Below are 21,583 nucleotides of genomic sequence, written 5' to 3'. Positions count from 1 at the left end.
GGGCGAGCCTGCTCAACTGCGAGACAGACAGCTAAGCCCAGTGCAGAGCAGGGAGGGGCTGCAGCTGATGGGCAGGGTCAGGGGTTCTCTCTCTTCCAGGGCTCCGCACCCTTGGCCTTGTGCTCCTGCCCCAATGTCCAGGCACCATGGAACGGCCATGGGAGCTCGCCTATGGGCAGGGGGCACACAGACAGGGCACTCACCTCCCGTGATGCCGGAGACGATGGAGGCAATGCCAGAGGCAGGAGCGCCGCGCAGCCCCTCGATGGTGCGCTTGGACTGGTTGTTCAAGCGCTGCTTGAGCTCCAGCTTCTCTGCCTCCAGCTGGTCGATGTCCGCTTGAAGGGCGTCCATGGTCTCCTCAAACTCCCTGCAGGGGGGACACAGCCACGGGCCCATTTGAGATGTTCCCAGCCTTTCTCCAGAGAAGTCCTGGCCGGGCCCCCTGCCCCAATTATGCACTCCTGCTGACCCCAGCAGAGGGGTCCTCCAGTAACACATGGAGCTCATCCAGCAATCTGTCACCTCGCACATGGCTGGGTCACTCGCCCCCTGCCCCTCTGCAGCCTCCCATTTCTCCCAGGTCTGTCAGGCAGACATGTTCCTTTCCCCGAGACTTGCGGTTTACTTGGTAAGACCGTGGAGTTCACATGCTGCAAGCTAACACCTGTGTCAGGCAAGAGGTGGGCAAAGCAAAGCCGTGGGGCATGCAGGAAGCACCTTTTGCCCACGCCTTCCCTAGGAGAGCGCTAAAGACACAGCTCCTCTTAAGAACTGCGCCCGGGCCCAGCCCCACCCAGCCCCTCCCTGCCAGTGACATTTCAGGGAGTATTTAAGCCTCCGCCAGAAGCACTGGTGCTGCTGCAGCCCAGGCTGGGGATGGGGCTGGGCTGTGCCAATGCTCCTGCCGAGACCAACTCCGCAGGGTCTTGGCTGGAGGGCCTTGCCCCTGCACTCAGGCTCAAACCAATGCTGCACTGGGACAAGAAGGGATTTCCCCCCTGCTCAGACTGGTCCAGACTGGGGGGTTTTGCCTTCCTCTGCAGCAGGGGCACGGCCTCAGCCTGGGGAGCATCTATGAATCCCCCACCCCACCTTGGCAGCCGCAGGAGGTTGGCAGCCGTGGTCCTCCTGCTTTCCCACGGGTGGGGGCAATGCCTGGAGCTGTGTCAAGGCTGAGGGTAGTCTTATGTAGAATTTAGCTGATGGGTTTGTCTGGGCTGGTTCCTGATCCTGCCTCAGGCAGGGGGTGGACTAGACATGCCCTCTGCTGGTCCCTGCCAGCCCCACAACTCTGTTTTCCTATGTCCTGGACCTCCGCTTATCTCATACTACACTCTGTACTAACCAAGAGCTGATCCCAACTGTGGGTGCAGAGGACCTGGTCCATGGCCCCTCCCACGGCAGGTGCAGCCCGTTAGCCCCACCCAGCCAAGACAGCCTTGCCCTCACTTACTTTTCCTTCTTCTTCAACAGTGTCTGGGTCTCATCCAGCTTGGTCTGGATCTTCTCCACCCGGTCGTCCGCATCCTTGGATGCGCTGTCCAGCTTCTTCTCTAGGAGACTGAGACGCACGTTTGCCTCGCTCAGCTCCTCGCCCTGCAGGGGGGGAGGGTTGGACGTGGTGCACTCAGGCCCAGGGGGAGAGACAGCACGAGGGGAAGGAACTGCAATGCCTGGGGAACCTCTCGTCACTCCCTGCTTTCCTGCTCATGCTCCACATGCAGCCCATGACCGCACACGGCATCACTAGCACCTGAGAACGGGTTACATGCTTGCAACAGCTGTCTCAAAGGAAAGCCGCTGCAGGTCCTTCATGGCTGAGCCCCCAGGCAGCTTGCGTCCCCCGCTGGCCTCTGAGCAAGACCAAAAGGAGGCAGAGCCCAACAGGCAGCGAGCCAGGAGAGCACCAGGAAGGGGGAGCGGGGTGCCCAGAGGAGGGAGACTCTGCACTGGCCCTCAGGCAAGATGGAGGCTTGGCAGCAGGCCAGGGCTGAGCTCACCTTGATCTTGAGTGATTTCTTCAGCTCCTTGATGACTGTCTCCCTGTCCTCCAGCTTCAGCCCTAGCCCCTCGGCATCCGTGATCTCTGCCCGCAGTGCGGCTGCCCGCAGGTCAACGGGGGGAGCAGGCTGCAGTGGAAGCCAAGGGTGGTCAGACAGTGCAGAGCAGGGGGATAGGGGGCTCCCTGGGAACGTCCCCTCAGACCTGGGCCCTGCAGACAGTTGCCTGAACCCGCCACAGCCCAGCCCAGGGGGGTTGGCTCAGTGTGGGGGCAGCGTCAGAGCCTCCATGCCCCTCGCCATGCTGGATGCCACACAGCTGGGGCCACTCGCTGACAGGAGCTGTGAGCACTCACACAGCCCCAGCCCAGCCAGGCCAGGCTTGGACCCAGCATCTCCCTGCTGCTGCGAGCACCCCTTCCCTCTTCACAGGGCACACTGGCCCCCCTCAGCAAAGCCGAGGTCTGGAAACAATGCACACCACACCTCCCTCAGTCCTTCCTCTCTCATACCAGGAGGGCCTGCAGTTTCACCTCAGCCAGCCCCAACCCCAGGAGACCCTCCCCATACCAGTGCCAATGGTACATGGCCCTTGCCCAGGGGCGGAGGAGACAGGCCCAGCCCTACCCACCTTGATCTGCGGCCGGTCAGCGTCGTACTCCCCCTCCTGCATGGCAGTGGCCATCTTGTTCATGGTGGCGATGAGGATGCTGCAGGACTGCCGCAGGCACTCATACGGGTTGATGCCCTGGGCACCGTAGATCTGCAGGGATGGGGAGAAGGTCACCCTACTTCCTGAGGTGCTCCTGTGCCAATGGCGCTGCTACCACTGCAGCCACATGCCCTGCTACGGCTGCTGCCCTCAGGCGGGCCATGGGGCACAGAACACAACAGAACACACCCCTCCAAAGAGGTGGAGGGGAGACATGATGGAGAACGGGTGGCAGGCAGGTCATTGACAGGTCCCCAGTCTCTGCTCGTGTTGCCCAGCTCACTGTGAAAGGGCTTCCAAACGAGGCACATGGAGACCCAGCATCTCTCAAGCGAAGGGGTGGCAGGTCCCCGGGGGTAGGGGTGTGTGGGGAAGCTCCCACCTGCTCGCTGGCTTTGAAGGCCAGGTCTTCCAGCTTCACAGCCAGCAGCCCTTCGTTCTCCGTCAGGGGGGCGATCATCTGGGCCCCTGCAGCTGCCACTTCCTGCAGCACGGCGACCACCCAGGTCAGGTGCTTGCGGCAGTCCAGGAGCGTGTCCGACACCTGGGGAGAAGAGCAGCACACAGCCATTAGGGAATCCACTCTCACCTGGTGTCCCCAGCACAGCAGAATGGTAGCTCTTGCTCCCCAGGTCTGCCAGGTGCCCCAGCTCTGAGCTGCATGCCTCCCCTCTTGCTTTATCCCTCTGCTAACAATCGCTGAGAGCAGCCTTATGGGAGTAGCAGCTGGCAAGGCAGCAAGGCCTCAGGTTGGTAGGACAAAGGAGCCACCTCCCCTCTGGCCTGGCCTGCTGTGGCCCTTGCCTTTCCTCCTCCCAGCTCTGTAGCAAGCTGGGCACAGCAAGGGTTGGTGTCTGCCAGCCAGGCAGGGACTTTGCTGCTTTCCAGGCCCCATGAAGGAAAACTCAGTTATCAGGAGAAGTTATCACTTCTTCTCACAGTGATGATGTTTGACGGAGGCCAGCACTGGTGCTGGGAGGCAGAGTCAGAAGCAGAAGCCAGGGCTCTCCTGACTGCTGGCTTTACACTCCGGCCACTGGACTCCACTCCCATGACCCTGCCTTTCCTCTCACGCTCCCCTTCTGCGCATGCCTTCCCACAAGATGCAAGGCGTGCCGAACTCTAAGGTCACATTATCCCTCCATGCTCCGAACACGACTATTGAGAAGCTGCCCCGAGATGGACGTATTTTAACTGACCTGAGTGCAGAACAAGAAACCACCCTCAGACACAACTGCATCAGCCCACAAGCCCAAGGAAGACTGCGAGTTCCTGGTTACCTGGACTAGCTGCTTACTCAGGATCCCCCAGGGTGTCAACTGCCTCATCTCAGCCAACCTAATCCAGTCCACCCTTTTCCTCTCTCAGCCGGGTCCCCTCCCCATCTCTCTTTCCCTACTATAGAAAACCCTTTCTGCCACTCCTTTCATAGCATCTGAAGCAGTAGATGGCTGCCTAGGAAAGCTCCAACCTCTCTAAACCAGTTAATCTCCAAGGTGCTGCCCTTCCTGACACCAGATGAACAGGCCACCACCTCCCCTTTCAGAGTCATAGAAAAGTGGGGCCGGCAGGGACCTGCAAGGTCACATCTAGTCCAATCCCTGCCTGAGGCAAAATCAGCCCTGTCCAAACCAGTCCAGACAACCATAACCTAAACTCTTCATCAGACTGCCCTCAATCCTGACACACAAAGACCTAGCACCCTGGCCTGCTGCAGGTAAAGCAGGAGGACCACAGCAGCCAACGTCCCGCTTCTATTAAATGTTGTTAATGGATGCCAGAGACCCCAGGCCGAGGCCCTGCCCCCACTGCAGAGGAAGGCAACTCTCCCCAGTCCAGACCAGTCTGAATGGGGGGGGGGGAATCCCTTCCTGCCCCCAGTGCGCAGTGTCGGTCTGACCCCAAGTGGAAGGGCAAGACCCTCCAGCCAGGAACTTCCAGCTTTGTTCCTAGCAGGAGAATCAGCACAGCACAGTTGAAGTCCCCAGCCTTAGTTATAGCCAATACCCAGTGCTTCAGGGGAGGCATAAAAACCACCCTGACACAGCAGGAAAAGGGGGCGGGCAACCAGCACAGCCCAGAAACTTGGGAAATCCCCGTGTTAGAAAATAGGTATCACTATGCTTAGATCATCCCTGCCAGTGCCCATCCACCCTCTCCTTGAACACCTCCAGAGACAGAGAGTCTGCACTTTCCCTAAGCATGTATTCCACTGCCTCACTATTTCACAGTGAAGATGTTTTTCTGGATCTCTATTCTAAACCTCCTTTGCTGCAACTTCAAGCCATGGGTTTGCATCCTCCTCTCTGCAGCAGCAGAGAACAGGTGCTTCCTCTCATCTCTCTGGCAGCCCTCCAGATTGCTGTCACATCCCCTCCTAAGCGCCTTTTCCCCCATCTGAACCTGCCAAGCTCCTTCAGCCTCTCCTCTAGGACTTGTCTTGCAACCCCTTTATCCTCTCTGTTGTTGCCTCTGGACCTTCTGTCACTTCCCCACGGCCTTTGTAAAACGTGTAGCCCAGAACAGCAGCTCCCACAGGGCCTGTGCTCTGCCTCTGCTCTCCCGGGACACACCGTTGCATCGCCTGCCTGAAATGTGCTGCTAACAACACACTGCAGCTGAAGTGCCACATGGCTGGAGGATGCCGAATAGAATAAGGAGGACAGGGGAAAGGGAGTCCAGCACAACACTGGGGAAGGGGTGTACATGGGAGCCACCCTCGTATACCAGCTGAGCTCCAAGTTGCCCAACAGCCTGCAGCTGTTTTTGTCCAGGACACGCACACACACACACAGCTGAGGTCCCAGCATATCGTGTTCCACCCCAACCTGACGGCTGCCTTCTGCTCAGGTCAAGCAGAGCAGTTTTTGTTAACGAACACCAGGAAGTTCTGTTTCCTCCAGTGTGGCACTTGTTGCCACTAGATGTGGGGGGAAGCTGAGAGCTCAGCCAGATTCCACAAGGGCTTGGACATGTGCTTGGAAGAAAGGGGTATTGGGGGCTCTGGAGCAGGGAGTGAGGGGCACAGCCTCTGCATCAGACCTGCCTGGACCCTCAATGCTGAAGGCTGCAGGAGAGAAGAACAGGGGAAAAACCTGCTCAGACTGAGGTCACTCTCCCTTCCAGCCTCCACTCTCTGCCCTGTGGGACACAGGAGACCGGGCAAGACAGACCTGGAGTCTGACCCAGCCCATGGCAGCTCTAATGTTCTTAAAGCAATGCACGTTGGGACGTCTGCTCTCTGGAGGCTGCACCTCCCCAGCAGTGAGACGGGTGACTGCAACACATTGCACTTGATGTCAAGGCTTGCAAGGACCTCTGCCCTGTGGCCAGCAGTCTGGGTGTCCCCTGTGTGCCAGGCATCCCCCTGCCTCCCGCCCAGCTCAGTGCTGATGGCCTCACCTGCTGTCCAAAGCCGAGCGCGGCAGGGATGCCAGGGGCGTCCGTCCCAGGCATGCGGCGACGGATCTTCTTGCAGAACTGGCGGATGTCGCTACATGAGGTCTCCAGGTCCTTGAGGAGGATGGCAAGGTCGGAGGCCTCCTGACCTGCCTAGAAAGAGCAGGTGAAGGGGAAGAGAACTGAGCACCTGACAGCCCGAGCACTGTCCCAAGAGCTCATAGCTCTGACTGCTACGGAGCACAGCCGCCTTGTGCCAGCCAGGGGTGGCTTAGAGTGGTACAAGGGGGACAGGATGCCAGCTCACCTGCAGGAAGGAGCGCAGCCGGCCCACCTCCACACTCATACAGTCCAAGGCACTCTGGGTGAACTGCAGGAGAGACAGCGAAGGCTTTAGCTCAGGGCTGGGCAGGATGGGCTGCTGCTCTAGGCCACCCCAGGGCTCCCTGGGTTCAGGGCAAAGAGCCTCTCTGCTTCCAGCCTCACAGGAGTCAGGGCTGCTCTGAGGAAGGAGGGCTTGGGCGCTTGCTGGGGTTTGTCTGGCTGCAGCACCCAGGACAGGCGTGCTCTGGAAGCTTGGCAGCCTGGCTCTCCGCCCTTCTGACTGCCTTTTCCAGCTCATCCGGAGACAACTGGACTTCCCTGTTCTTCCTGCTACCCTGCTGGTAAAATCCATGCCCCCTCCACCTGCCACCACTGAATGGGGAACACTGAGGGACCTGAGCAGATGCTAAGCCCAGGGGAGAAGGGACAGGGACAGAGGGCAGTGGGCCTGGGCTGCATCTCAGGAGGACATGTCCCAGAGCTCCCTACGCTCTGGGAGCACCAGCAGCTCCTCAAAGTCTACTGGCCCAAGCCACGAACCCTGCCCAGTGCCCCAGCCCTGGGACCGGGCCTTCCTGCTAGTTCTTCACCTTAATGTGATCTGCCAGCTGCATTGTGCAGTCCTCTGCCTGGTCAGCCAGGTGGATGCTGTACAAGTGCTGGAAGAAGACCAGACGTGTTAGTATGCAGGGAGCAGCTCCTCCAGCAGACATCCCAGAAGACATCTGCCCGCGATCACTAGCAGGACGCAGACAATCAGTGACTGCTGGAGTCCCTGGTGCCCTGGACCACCCTAGCAAGCTGACTTGCCCCACCTTCCATCAGATCCTCAGCCCCCAGGCTATGCACAGAGCCGGGAAGAAGGTGAATACTGCACCTCTGTAACATTAAAATGACACCCAGCACAAGTGTGCTCCCATCTTGGTCACCTTTAAAGACAATATGAGCGACTAGAGTTTAATCCCAGATAACAAGAGCACGGACTGCCCTCAGTCATCTCCCCAGCTCCCTGGGGCTGAGCATCGGGGGTGGGGAGGACACTGTGTGCATTAGCAGCATCCACAGGACTATGTGGAGTGAAGCAAGAGCCAGGTAATGCCTCTCAGCAGGAGAAGCTGATCCAGAGGCACTCAGCCAAGCGCCAGCTATCAGGCCTCACCAAAGCCCTGGGACAGCAGGAGGCCAGGCACCAGAACCTGCCCCCACATGAAGGCCCTAAAGGGAGAGCCGTAAGTGAGAAAGGACAAGACAGCACAAAGCTGATGCTCTCTGCCAGCGAGGAGACAGGCCAGACTCAGCTGCTGAGAGCAGGCATGGGAAGTGGAACAGCCGCACCATGGAAGAATCAGGACTGATAGGAGCCCTCTGTGGAAGAGACTGAAGCAGGAGAGCAGCTACCAGCTGCTGCTGACTCAGAGGTACTGGGAGTGGGGCCTGCAGCACCAGTCAGGCAATGCTTGCTGCACTGACACAGGCATCTCCACCTGGCTGAGATCCCTGCGGAGCCCCAGGGGAGGGTGGGAAGTTCTGGGTATGTCTCTGAGGTGTTGGGTTGTATCCATGATGCCACCTCTGCCTGAAGAAGAGCGTACTGGAAAGCTTGCAAAGAAGAATTTTTCCAGCTATTTTAGTTGGTCTAATAAAATATATCAGATTTACCCAACGAACCTTGTCTAGGTCCATCTCTGACACTGAGAGGAGCCTGCAAAGCAGCGGTGATTGCAGAAGCTTAAGCCCCCTCCCTCCCCTGCATCCAAGGTCATGGAGCCCAGAGCTCCCAGCCAAGAGGCAGCTGGGTGCACCCTTTGCCTTGTCTCCCCAAAATGTCTTTCTGTACTGAGGACACTGGAAAAGAGACACACGGGCCTGTTTGACCTGGTCACAGCCACTGTGAACTCACTCTGTTCAGGAGGCAGAGAGCAACTCAAGGGAAACGGTCACTGACGGGCACTTGGCTACTTCTCCCGTAGCACAGGTTTAACCAGAAACAACACCCCCGTTGCAGCAAACTACCAGCAGGCTTCACTGGTCCCATCCCAGCAGCTCACAGATGCCCTGAACCCAACTAGCACCCACACAGACAGGCCTGGGGCCAGCGGCCACCTGCCACAGAGCCCTGTCCCACCTGGTAGTACTTGATCGCTTTGGTGAGGGGCTCCACGTTGACGGTCTCATCCAGCTGGTCCTTGTGCAACAGCTCAATCAGGAAGTCCAGGGAGCGCTCGTGCACGCTCATCTCCGGGTAGAGCATCCCCACCTTCTTGTACACCTCCACGCTGCACTTGGTCAGGGCCCTGCCGGCAGGGCAGTGCATGTGGTCAGCAAGGCTGTGACGGGCCACGGGGCTGCGACAGGGCCTGGTGTAGGTGTCAGCACCAGCCCCTCGGGCACCATTTACAGAGGGCCTCACTGATGCAGCTCTGGGAGCACAGAGCCTACGTTCCTGTAGTTGGGCTCCTACAGCAGGGTAGCCCCACGGAGGGGCTGCTTGAAGCCCAGGCCCGGAGGGGTCATGGGAGCCCATATTTGCAGCAGAGTTGGGGTTGCAGGTGAGGGAACCTCAGGAGAGGAGACCTGCAAAGCCTAAGCTGCCCTGGGTTTCTCAGAGGGGATTGGGTAGCCCTGTTGGAAGAGCAGCCACGGCCTTGGGATCGCCCTGGAGGGCATGGAGATGGGGAGATTTGTTGGCATCCCCTTTGGATGGGGGCCTCAGCTGGGGGAAACAGAAGGCTGCCGGCAGCATGGTGTGATACTTACTGCTCATACTTGTGCAGCGTGGCCTGCAGGAGGCTGAGGGAGTAGATCAGGCCAGCAGCAAAGCTCAGCTGTTCACCCGGTGCACCCCGCAGGCCTGTGCGCTCCGCACAGTGCTCATTCAGGTCGAACTTTTCCTGCGCCTGCTTGCTGATCAGCTCAGCCTGTTCCCAGAGAGTGCCGGTCAGAGCCATTCCCTGTGCCCCTCTCCCACCACCACACTGGCCACAGCCCATTCCACACTCCCTGATGCCTCCCCGGATACCTTGCAGATCAGGCGCGGGATGAGCAGCAGCACAAGGATGCAGTCGTGGTCACCCCCATGCCGTAGGAAGCTGTCTGGCATGAAGGCAGTGAGGAGGGATACGTGCCGATTGGCCTGCTGCACCTCCATCTGGCGCAGCTCCATCTCAATGGCCTGTGGGAGATGCACAAAGGCCAAAGGGGTCCCTGAGAGTGGGCTGGGAGCACTGCAGATGCCCCCCACACTCCCACAAGTATGTTAGCAAGAAGCAGGCTGAAGACTAATGAGGGAAAGTGTGTAGTTCGGGGAACACCCAAGGGGTAAGTACTGTAGGGCCAGACTGCAGGCCAGATCCAGTTTCGTGTCTGCTGGAAGCCACAGCAATTACCACTGCTACTGCTCCTCAGACACCAAATTTTCAGACCCAAGGGGAGCTCCACACCACACTGGATGAGACAGTCCCATGGGCTGCATTCAGCCTGCAGGCTGGGGATTCAGCACCACTGGACTAGATGCATTCAGGGATGATAGAGCCATTCATAGCCGTTACAGAGAACAGTCGGGGATTGTCCACAGGCACCTCTAAACCAATGCTGGCGGTGGTCAGAGAGGGTCCGACAGAGACAGATGGCTCTAGAGATCCCCTGCTCCATGAGCTCCCTCCTAAAGCATCTGCTCCTGTACCTGTCAGAGCCAGGCCTGTTATGTAGGTCCTAGGCCTAGGCCCACCGGGAAATGAGAAGCCCCCCTCAGCTGTTAACTGCATAACACCTGAGTACCTGGGACACAACATGAAAAAAAATCAGGACTGGGAGCACAGGTCACAGCTTGCTAACAAGGGCTGTGAGGGGGGAACACCAAGCTGAGAACCCCAGCCAGTGCCCCCTGCCCTTCCAAGGAGCCTGTGGACGTCACACAGTGAAGCCCTGCCTGGAGGGGTGAGGGGAAGACAGCCCTGCAGGCACCTGGTTTCCCTCCAGCCAGCCCCTCCTTTCCAGCCTGGTCCATGGCGAGTTTGGCCACAGCCCAAAGGAGGCTGACCAGGAGGTCCCAGGACTTTGTGGGGCTCCATACAGAGAGGATATAAAATAAAAGAGGTATTGCCGGGGGGAGAGCAGCCAAAACCTAGCTAGGAAGTTCCAGAGGAGGCAGGAGAGAGGTTGTGGGCTGATGCACAAGGCAGGCAAGAGCTGGGGTTTAAAGACAGGCTACTGGGACTGCTGCTATGACCCAGCACAGCACTGGGTAGGCTCTTGAGGTACCAGACAGCAAGCGTGCCCCCTGGCTGCTCCAGAAGCAAAGCCAGAGCCTCCTTCCCTTCTGGTCCCAGTGCTACAATCACAGCCATGAAGGAGACTCCTTGCTGTTACTGACTGCCTATGCTGCAGCAATGCCTGGGGTGCTCCAGTCCAGACCAGGCCTTGCTATGCTGGGGGGTTGTGAGAAGGTCAAAGGGCAGGGCAGCAGAAGAGGTGCATTGGTAGCAACTCAGGAAACATCTGCACCAATAACATCTGCACGTGTCCATGTGCCTCTGCTCTGGGGAAACCTCAGGAGGTGTTTTTTTCAGACCAGAAGGGCACATTTAACCAGACCAGAAGGGCACAATTTTACAGTGCACACAACCCCCGCAGCTCACAGGCCCAGGGCTCCATTTCCACACATGGGGAACAGGGGTGAGCCAGGCACAATGCTCACTCTCTCTTCAGTGAAACTGCTGTGCTGATTTCCAGGGCTCTGGCTGCCTGTGCACAAGGGAGTCAGCAGCCAATAAGGACCCATGCCTGCAACAGCCAAGGTACACAAAGCCAACCTGGGTTGCTGCAAGGTCAGGAACCTTGGCCATCCTGTCCCCAGGCCGCAGCACAGTGCCACCCATGCCTGCATCTGAGAAGTGGTCCCAGGCGCAGCACGTGATGACACACCCCACAAGTGCAGTCCTGATGCAACCCTCCTGCCAGCCCTACCTTGGCATGAGCTTTCGTCTCTGCAAATTTGATCTTGAAGTCGAACATCTCTGGGGGAGGCTGTTGCTGCTTCTCAGCAGATGCTTCCTGCTGGCTCATGAGCTCTCGGTTCACATCCTGGAGACAGGAGAGGGGTGATCAGGGGCACCAAATGCAGGGATCGGCCCCAGGCACACTGCCAGGGACGTGCAGTAGAAGGGAAACCAGGCTTCCAGGGCAGCAAGGCTGAGTGGTACCAACTCCCTCCCGATGACTGAATCCTGTAAACCTGAGACATACGGTCCCTCTGCCCAGGGCTCTGACAGCCTTATGCCTCAACTGTCAGGGGAGGGTGGCATGACTCCAAAGGGCCTAAATGCTGGAAAGTGTCCTGCACTGCAACCTGGGCTCCTCTGTCCAAGCCTCAGCCCATGGGGGACAGCAGCCAGATGAGCAGCTGGGGAGCAAGGCAGAGGTCAGCAATATGAGCAAGGAAGAGGCTTTCCTTGAAAGCACAGCTGGCTGTATGGATAACTGCACCAGGAACCCAGCCTTGAGGCACTGGGAACCTTGTTTGTTTGTCTGGCGGGAGGTCTCTGCCAGGATGCCCTCTCCTCTGACAGAGCTCTTGCCTGCTGAGCTCTGCTCCCTGTCACTGAGGCAGTAGGAGAGACACCAGGGATGGATGGGCACTGGGTAGGGATGATCAAGGTGCAACAATGCCTGTGCTCTGCTGTGAGGATCTCCCAGGCTTCTGGGTTCTGCTGGTTGCCCTACCCACCTTTCTGATCCATGTGTTGTGGGTCTGAAGCCTCCCCCAGAGGTGCTGGGCGCTGGCTGCAGCCCAGGCTAGGGATGAGACTGGGCTGTGCCAATGTTCCTGCTGGCATCAACCCCGCAGGGTCCTGGCTAAAGGGTCTTGCCCCTGTGCTCAGGCTCAGAACGACACTGCACTGGGAGCAGGAAGGGATTGGTACAGGTACAGGTTGGTACAGACTGTGTGCAGGGGGAAAGGTTTTCCTTCCTCTGCAGCAGGGGCACGGCCTCTACCTGGGGTTCCTCGAGTGTATAATGACAACATTACAGTTAGGGCTGCTAGGCTCTGGAATGGGCTCCCAAGTAAGATGGTGCTATTTCCTACCTTGGGGGTCTTCAAGGGGAGGCTGGACAGATATTTGGCTGTGGAGATATGACCCCGGTTAGATGTACACCTTGCTGGGGTCATTTGACCCCAGTACTCTTTCCTGCCATGGCAGGGGGTCAGACTAGATGATCTACTCAGGTCCCTTCCGACCCTACTAACTATGAAATCCCGGAACCCATTCCTGCTTGGGGCAGGGGGTCAGATCTGATGATCTGTTCAGGTCCCTTCCAACCCTAAGCACTATGATACTATGAACATTTTATAGAAGCAGGATGTTGGCTGTTATAGTCCCCCTGCTTCACCTGTGGCAGGTTAGAGTTAGATGTCTATGTTGGGTCAGAGTTGATGGTCGTCTTACATAGAATTCAGAGTATGGGTTGTACAGGATGATTTGGACAGGGCTGACCCTGCCTCAGGCAGGGGCCGGACTAGATGTGACATCAGCAGGTCCCTTTCAGCCCCACTTCTCTGTGACTCTGTCTCTTCCCCCAAGGGGCTGCTGCCATGAAGGGAGCTGTGCTATTGCCTGCCCTTCCCACGGACACCAGGGAGCAGGTCCCCAGGCATTGCAGGGGTGGGGGGCAGTACCTGCAGGTGGGCAGTCAGCTCACGGTACTTCTTGATGGTCTGCTGGTAGTCAGCTACCGTCTCCTGTGCAGCCTCCACGCGCTTTTCGGCCTCGCGGACCCGCGCCGTGGCCATGTCCAGCTGCTCCCGCAGCTCCAGCTCTGTCTCACGGGCATTCTCCTGCAGCTCATCGTTCATCTCATTCATGGCTTCCTGGGGTGGCAAGAAAAAGGAGGGGTTGGTTATACAGCACAGGCTGCCAGGCAAGTGGTGCTCCAGGGGTGGAAGGGACAGCCTGTATGTGCTGACAGAGACCAGCTGCAGGGACTATGGCTGACAGGGCCTTGGGACAACCCCCAAGCTCAGCGAGCTGAGAGGCCCACCTCAGAAAGCACTTGCTGCCATAGATGGGCTGTACCTGCATGGCACCGGTGTCACTGCTGCAGGTCAGTGTAGCAGCCAGGCAGAGAAAGCAACAAGCCTTCTACAGCTTGGGCAGAGTCTGCCAGGGACAACCCAGCGACTGTATGACTTACTAGGTCCCCCACAGTCTCGCGGAGCTCCCGGACCTTCTCCTCCAAGTCCAGATTTCTCTCAGTCAGAGTCTCCACCATCTCCTCAGCACCCAGAGCTGCATCCACCTGTGAATGCACAAGGGTTAACCTGACTTGCTGTGCTGGCTGCCCCTTCCTTGGCTTTCTGCTCCACATGTCAGGGGGGTTTTATGTCTCCCCCTTAGGTGCTGGGTGCTGCTGCAGCCCAGGCTGGGGCAGGGGCTGGGCTGTGCCAATGCTCCTGCTGGCACCAACCCTGCAGGGTCCTGGCTGGAGGGTCTCACCCCTGTGCTCAGGCTCAGCAAGATGCTGCACTGGGGCAGGAAGGGATTTCCCCTCTTCTCAGACTGGTCTGGACTGGGGGGGTTTTGCCTTCCTCTGCAGCAGGGGCATGTCCTGGGCCTAGGCTATCTGCAGCATCCATGACCCCCCGGCAGCAGCAAGACACTGGCAGCCGCAGCCCCCCTGCTTTCCTGAGGGTAGGGGTGGGGGTGATGCCTGGGTCTGTGCCTGTGGCGACTGTTTTGTGCTGCTCAGAGGTGGGACATGGGGTTTGTCTGGGCTGGTTTGGACAGGGCTGATTCTGCCTCAGGCAGGGCTTGGAGGAGATGCCACCTCTGCAGCTCCCTGCCAGCCCCACTTCTCTGGGATTCTTTGATGATTCAAGATCTCCTTCCACACTGGCAGTGATTGGCCTGTCCAGCCCCTCGGTCTATCCACCGGTGAGGTGCCCATGAGGCCTTGGGCAGAGGAGGGGCTGAGTTCAGTGGGATTTTCCAATCCAAAGAGGGGAAAAACACATCAGGGACACAGCGAGCTGAGGCTCCCAAGCAAGTCATTGGAGAACCTGCCTTGGATGCTTACAGCAGCTGGGACCAGGCCTGTATGCACCCAGGCGGCTGTCCCACAGTGATGGGAGCTTGCACTCTACAGCAGAGCACACCCCTGGTCTTTCTTTCTCTCTCCCCCACCCAGCATAACACCAGATAATGTCCATGAGAAGAGCCAGCCCCAGCTGTGCTGCTGTTTAGGCCCTGCGTGGCCTGCTTTCACCTGCAGCAGCAGCTCAGCTCCCAGGGAGAGACCGTGAGGCGCAGGAGTGCCCTCCCTGTGTTGCAGTGAGTACAGACATTCCCACAGGCCTTCCAGGGGTGCCCCTGTGCCCTCTGCCTGGCTAAGAGCAGGCCCCACAGGCACGTTCCTTTCCAGCTGGCACTGGACTGCAATGTCACACAACGCCAGAGGCACTAAAGAGTCTCAAGCATTGGATGCAATGTGCCTCTAACCTTGGAGAGCTGTGGGCAAGTGGGAACAGCAGCAGAGACCAGTGCTGGAGAGGGGCAGAGCCCTGTGGGACACCCTGCTTGCCTTCTGGATGTTCTCTGCAGTGCTGGGGGCTGCAGCAGCCAAGAGTGCTATTCTCGGTGCCCAGTTCACCCCAAGGCCACAGGCAGTGTTGCTGATCTGCTGGTCGGTGGCTCTTGGAGGCCCAGAAGCCCCCTGGGACCCTCAGGGAACTCACCTGCTCCTTCAGCTCATCGATGGTCTTCTCTGCCTGCTTCACCTCCTCCTGCAGCTTCTCCTTCTGCTGGCGCAAGGCCTCCAGCTCCGTGTTCTTCTTTTCCATTTGCTTCTGAAGCTTCACATGCTCCTGCTTCTCTGAGGCAGACAGGTCCCGCATCCTTCAACAGAGCGTGTGCGCTCAGGACTGGCAGGGAGGTGTGGGAACTGGGGCCGTAGCAGCCCTCCCCTCTCCCCAACAGCACATCCTGCCTCAGTCTTGTCGTACTGACAGGGCTGCGCCTCCTTGCTGACACAGCCCTGCTGCCCTGAGAAGGACACTGGAGGGGCTGGCATAGCCGGGGGCAGGGGCCAAGGAATCTCAAGCCACTCCACCCCATAGTGAAGACACCCAAACCAGAAAACTGAATTGAGTTTGCTCTGACAAGAGACATCTTGTGCCCGGATGCAGCTCCAAGTCTGGCTCTTCCCAGGAAAGCAGCAGACAAAGGAGATCCCGAGGCGTAAAACCCAGCCATTGGAGAACATCTGTCCAGACCCAGCAGCGGAACTGTACAGACAAGGCCTTCTGCAAGGCTCCCTGGGGCAGAGCACTGCTAAGCAAGCCTGCAGTCAGCAACCAGCTAGAGCTTCCCCAACACAGGGTCTCGCCCACGGCACTGCAATAGCACTGGTCTCTTTCTTCTGCACCAAGAGGTTGTTCTCTGCTGCAGGTAGAAGCAGTGCCCATGGAAAACAGCCACCAGTGGCACAAGGTAGGAGAGGGCCCAAAGCAAGGAACAGTTCCTGAACGAACCCTGACTGTGGAAGACAGGAGAGGACAGAAGGTGGGCAGTGGTGATGGATGGCTGGATGGCCCAGGGGAGCAAAGTGACATCAAGGAACGCAACTGGGGGGCAGAAAGCACGAGCTAGGACAGCAGAGACAACCAGGTGAATGTGGTGTCTTTGCAAGCTCTCTGGGGCAGAGACCGTTCCACTCCTGCAGCACATGGCAGTGCAGAGGGTCCTGGGACATGGGGACAGAAGCTGGGGGTGGGAAGGATCAGACTCAGGGACGAAAAGGCTGAGAGAGCCCCTGCACTGAGCAATAACATCCTCTAGCTGGTCTCCGAACTCTAGACATGTTGCTGCACCTCCCCACCCTTAGCTAAAGGCTTTCCTTGGGCTGTTTGTGGGGCCTCCAGAGGACCTGGTCCCCTTCTCAGAGGGGCTGGGAAGCTCATCTTACTTGAGATGACTGTCCTTCAGACCTCGGCATGCTGGCTACTTGCTGGGCCAACTTGGGGAGAGGGGGAAGCTAGGGGCAACAGACAGCCCCCAGGGTTTGGCTCTGCTCTCTTCTTTGGCTGCACTGGGGTGATGCTGCCCCCCATTCCCCCAGCCTTCCTCTGCCCATGGCCTTCAGACCATGAGCTCTGTGGCTGGGACCATCCTGCCCGTGGGACCATGCAGCACCAGCCCATTGTGTCACTGCCACGCAGAACAGCAGTGCCCAACTGCAGAGCAGCCCTGCAGAGGCCTTGCAGGGCCTGGCCCCAGCCCAAGGACTGCCTGAGTACTCTCCTGCAGACATGCACAGCCTCCAGCCCACAAAATAGCTGTTTGCAGAGACCCCTGGCAGGGGAACCAGGGAGGAGGTGGCTGCAGACGGCCAGTCCAGAGCCATCAGGACAGACTTATCCAGGCCCTTGGGGCATGGAGCCTCCAGATCCACACCCATTCCCATGCTTCCCAAAGTGAAAGGTGCCTCAGTACTGGGAAGGGCAAGAGGCCACAGGAGGTCTGCCCCCAGGTTTAGACCAAGTCTAAACCTTATGATGAGAGCTCTCACGTGCCCTGGGCCCAGTGATGAGTGGCAGTGGGACCTGCAAAAGCAGGACCCCACAGGAGGAGGACACTGTGGGAGGGCAGCTTTTACCTCACAAGAGCTTCCTTGAGCCTTGCATTCTGCTCCTCCAGCTGTTTGACCTGGTAGCTGGATGCCGCTCCGTCTGAGCCTGAGGGAGGGAAAAAGCAGGGAAGAGAGCCTTCAGCATGGGTGCAAAACACAGTCGCTTCCCCATACAGCACTTACAAAGCAGAGGGGATTTTGACTTGTGTACATGACAGCCGAAGGGCAGGGGCTGGCGGACCAGGACAGCTGTTGCTGCCCTCCCCTGGCTGGAGCCGCTGCAGCTGGCCCCTGCCTCTCAGGGCTACTGGAGAGCATGAGAAGTTGAAGTGGCCAACCTGCGCTGCATCCCGACAGGCCCACTCCTCTTGGTCGGTCCCTTTTAAAACATAACAGCAGCAGCAGAGCCAGACTGGATCAGACCAATGGTCCCTCTAGCCCAGTGTCCCGTTGCCAACAGTGGCAGGGGTCCATGCCATAGAGGAAGAGCACTGAACCGGATCTTTCAAGTGATCCATCACCTGTTCAATACCAACCCCTGGCTTCCACCAGCACTGGGTGAGAGATGCCAGAGGAAACGTCTCCACCCATTCTGTTCCACAGCCACGAAGAGATCCATCCTCCAGGCCTATGTCCAGCCCCTTGCTGAGCTCTCTGCCCCCACCCTTCCTGGGGCAATGAAGTCATTGCACATTGCATAGAAAACTCCCATCTTTTGTTGGTTTTAAACCTGTCACCTGCTCATTTCAGCAGTGCCCCCTGCTTCTAATGTCCTGGGACTTGTGGAACAACAGGTCCCTGTTCAGTTCCCCAGGTTCCCTCTTCCCCAATGAAGACCCCACTTATTGAGCTGCTTGCTCCCATCTCATCATGTCGCTCTGCTCCTTCCTCCTCCTCATGCGGACTCAGGCCGTGTCAGTCAAGCAGTGCTGGAGGCCCTCACATGGCCTGCCCCCTACTTGCTGGCAGAGACAGCCCCTTGATGTCAGAGCTCCAGAGCTGCTCACGGCCTGGCCAATGCAATCCTTTACACTTTATCTTGTAAAGGAGAGAAGGGCACAAGCTCATTACAAAACTCAAGGAAAGGACGTCTCTGGGATGCTCTGGTTCTGCCCTGTGTGCACAGGGGCTCCACAAGCCAAGCAACTGGTGTGGAATCAGCAAAAGGCACAGACCCCGTGTGCTCTGCCAGCATATGGCTCACCCCAGAGATCGTGGTAGGTGCAGTGCTCCAGGCCCAAGCCCCCCGTGAAGCTTCCCCTCCAGCTACCTACACCACGATGGTGAGGCTCTGGCCAGCAGACCCTGAAGCAAAGGAGATGGCAAGCTCTGGCCTATCCAGGAAGTCCTGCAGTGCCACTGAATGCTGGCTTGCTGCTCCCAACTGAGCTGCCTGCCTATGAGGGCCCTACTTGTCTGGTGGGGTCAGGAAACCCAACTGTACAGAGGGCCCAAAACATTCAGCTGGCTGTGGAAGGAGCTATCGGAGCAATTCCTGGCCCCACGAGATGGGTGGTGAGCCTCCTTGCACCAGGTCTTTACGCTGCATCTATCACAACAGCATCTCCAGCACAGGTCTGCCTAGGAGGGGGCACCCCCACCAGTTGCTCTCACCTTTCTCCTCGATCTCATGCTTCAGGATCTCCAGGTCCATGGTGAGATATTCCACCTTCTCCTTCAGGGAGTCCACCTCCTGCTGCAGGGACTCGGCTCGCTCCTCCGCCATCTCCTTGTCCAGAGTCGCCATCTCAATCGCATCTGCTGTGTCAGCCATCTCCTCCATGTAGCGCTCCTTGGCTTCCAAGGCATCTTTGGCTTCCTGCAGGTGGGCAGAAGCAGGGTGAGGAAGCCTGGCACTGACTGGGTAGGAATGTTACCTGCACCACAGCCAAGACCACCCGCAAGCTGCAGCCATCAGGCACCCCCAAAAGGGAGGAGAGTTCTGGCTAGCAACTGCTTGCATGGCTTTTAGGAGAGGAACTACCGCCATCACTTGAAACTGCCCCACTCTGGTCTTCCACCCAGGAGTGTCTCCTGTTCTCACCTCAGCATGTGCCCCTCAAACCCCTCCCACACCCCCAGACTCCTCTTAGTGGTAACAGAAGAACAAACAGCCAGCAGTGCCTTCCACCCCACAATGAGAGCGTGGATGAGGAAAGGAGAACAAAGCCAGGCACCAGCCAGGAGAAGGCTTAACCTGCAGCATGGAGAGTGCCTGACTGCTCCTTCTGGCCAGCCACACGAGTCCTGTTACAGCCATGAAAGCCTATCACCTACAAGCCCGTCATGGATCAGAGCCATTTGTGCTAGGTGCTGTCTGTGCAGAACGAAGACAATTCGAGCAGCTCAGACCACGATGGAGGCAGCAGCTAGGCACAGATCAAGTCTGACTGCTCCCCAGGTAATGGAAGCGGGGGTGGTCACATGATGGAGCAAAGGGGCCATTGCAAGAACCACCCCAGCATACTCAAATTGCTGGAAAGATGCATTCTGCCTTGGAAGCAGCTTCTCAGTTACTGAAGAGGTCTAGCTCTAGCCACAAATACAGAAATAAATAGCAAAAGAACAGCTCTGTAACAACAAAAGGAAACCCTCATCCCAGAGGCAAGAACAACAGGGACCGTTTTTGCAGGATGAGGAGAGAGGAGCTAGGGCTGATGAGCAAGAGCACAGGTCAGCAAGCACTCCCTCATCGCAGAAGAGATGGGCATGGGGAGCTGCCTGCGAGACAAAGGAATAAGCAAGGCAGATGCAGTCAGATGTCTCTTGGGAAAGCAAGACAGAGCAGAGGAACTGGAGCTCCCTGTACTGCTGCGAGCCTCTGGCTGCCTGGCTGACAATGCAAGGGTGTGGGGCAGAGACCTAACCTCCTGGGAGGGAAAACTGCCAAACTGGGATGCTTCGGCAGGCACAGTGTTCCAGGGAGAGGCAGGACAGGACAGGACAGGACAGGACAGAACAGCTCTACACATAGGTGAGGAAGGCCACGAAGAGAAACCTGAGCACATAGGCTGGTGCCCAGCAGGGGCTGCCTGGGAGAAGAACATGACTCCAGAAATATCAACAGTGGGATTATGAGCTTGGAGAAAAGGGTGACAACAAGGGTTGGAAATACTTTAATGGCAGGAATAAGCAGTGAGGATCACAGGGTCCAGGCTGGAGCTGGCATAGCAGTTTGCCATCAAAGTCCAGAGCCTCTGAAAAACTCCCCATGGGGCCCTGAACCATGCTAGACAAGGGCAGTTCTCTGCATAATGAGCTCTGATGGGATTCACTAGCTCGTTCCTGACACCAGGGAGTGATCATGGCTCACTGGCTAATGGCTGTAATGCCAACTGATTTGAGACCTTACCTGCAGAGAACAGGGCAAGCATTAGATAACATCAAGGGCAAGCAGAATTAATGCCTGCTATGAAAAGTCCAAACTAAAGCACCCTGGAAGGCCTATTACAGGAAGGCTGCATTTAAACCATGAAGCATATGTGAGCTAAATCAGCAAAGCAGCCTTCCCATGGTGAGAAGTGCCAGAGAAATGCCATTATCCACTTGCCGGGGCACTGAAGCAGGCAGAATAGATTCATATTCCTACCAGATGCTTTTGAAGGCATCAAAGTTCAGAGCCCCCTTGCTCAGCTCAGAGAAGATTCCTGCAGACTGACTTACCTAGTCTGAGAACAGCTTCTTGCAATACCACAGTTGGCTTTGAGTTTGCATCTGAATAGGTCAAGCAAAATACAGCCAAGCAACTGGCATGAATGCCGCAGTCAGGACGAGACAGGCTTGGGATGGAACTGCTCTTGCTCATGAAGGCTGCATGCCAACTTGATGATCGCTGTGTTTGCTGTTGGTGTGATACAGGCAGGGAAAGCAACTTGGTCTCTGTCTCTGCTTCATGGGAACCACGTCTCCTCAGCATGGGGAGATGATGCCAGGTTCTGATGGGGATCCTGAAGAACGCAGGACCCCTCAGATAGGTGGAACAGAGGACCGTGAAGGGACAGGCCCTGCTCCAGCCCATGCCAAACTCTCAGCAGTTGGCCTCCCAAGCCCACACCTGGCAGCTTGGTATTTGCTAAGCAGCACAAGCAGGCTGAAGCCTAAAGAAAACACCTGAGGTGCAACCTGGAATCGAGGGGACCAAGAGCTTTGGGACTGACGTCAGCTGATCTGTTATCAGACAGCAAAGACCTAGCAAGGGGTCTGCCTCTTCCTTCTCATTTGCAGGATGAGGACTGGAGAGGTGGAGTGTGAGATGAGGAGAATCGTCCCTTGGAAGGAGAGTGGTGTCTGTACAGGCTAGAAATGCACTCAAACATGTGTCCACTGGAGGGGCAAGTGCAGCACAGGTAAACACATCTGTGCTAACTGTGATCTAGCTCTCTGGCTGCTTGTGGCTCCATGTCAAATATTCGATGCACCCAGCCTCCTGGAGCAGACAGACTTAACACCAACCATCTCATGCTTATACAAGTCTTCCATCACTCAACACCCATTAGTCTGACTCAGCATTTGTAGCCTAGAG

The 21,583-nt window shown here is 57.6% G+C and overlaps 1 protein-coding gene across 1 annotated transcript in view; it reads right to left on the bottom strand.

The window, feature by feature from the left end:
* Nucleotides 1-21,583, bottom strand: part of DCTN1 (dynactin subunit 1) — a 38,495-nt gene that overhangs the window by 7,789 nt on the left and 9,123 nt on the right. The window contains exons 3-19 of the mRNA XM_019528062.1: nt 18,676-18,880; nt 17,089-17,167; nt 15,170-15,329; nt 13,630-13,734; nt 13,115-13,306; nt 11,404-11,520; nt 9,458-9,610; nt 9,196-9,356; nt 8,564-8,732; nt 7,029-7,097; nt 6,422-6,484; nt 6,118-6,267; nt 3,098-3,259; nt 2,635-2,766; nt 2,004-2,132; nt 1,457-1,599; nt 204-370 (exon numbers count right to left, since the gene is read on the bottom strand). Coding sequence (XP_019383607.1) covers nt 204-370; nt 1,457-1,599; nt 2,004-2,132; nt 2,635-2,766; nt 3,098-3,259; nt 6,118-6,267; nt 6,422-6,484; nt 7,029-7,097; nt 8,564-8,732; nt 9,196-9,356; nt 9,458-9,610; nt 11,404-11,520; nt 13,115-13,306; nt 13,630-13,734; nt 15,170-15,329; nt 17,089-17,167; nt 18,676-18,880 — 2,356 coding nt within the window. The remainder of the gene's footprint in view (nt 1-203; nt 371-1,456; nt 1,600-2,003; nt 2,133-2,634; nt 2,767-3,097; nt 3,260-6,117; nt 6,268-6,421; nt 6,485-7,028; nt 7,098-8,563; nt 8,733-9,195; nt 9,357-9,457; nt 9,611-11,403; nt 11,521-13,114; nt 13,307-13,629; nt 13,735-15,169; nt 15,330-17,088; nt 17,168-18,675; nt 18,881-21,583) is intronic.

Source organism: Gavialis gangeticus, unplaced genomic scaffold (genome assembly GCF_001723915.1).
Source record: "Gavialis gangeticus isolate Ggan-Ray unplaced genomic scaffold, GavGan_comp1, whole genome shotgun sequence".
Lineage (NCBI taxonomy): Eukaryota > Metazoa > Chordata > Crocodylia > Gavialidae > Gavialis > Gavialis gangeticus.
The sequence above is the reverse complement of the archived record's forward strand: the minus strand, read 5'-3'. Positions and strand labels throughout refer to the sequence as shown.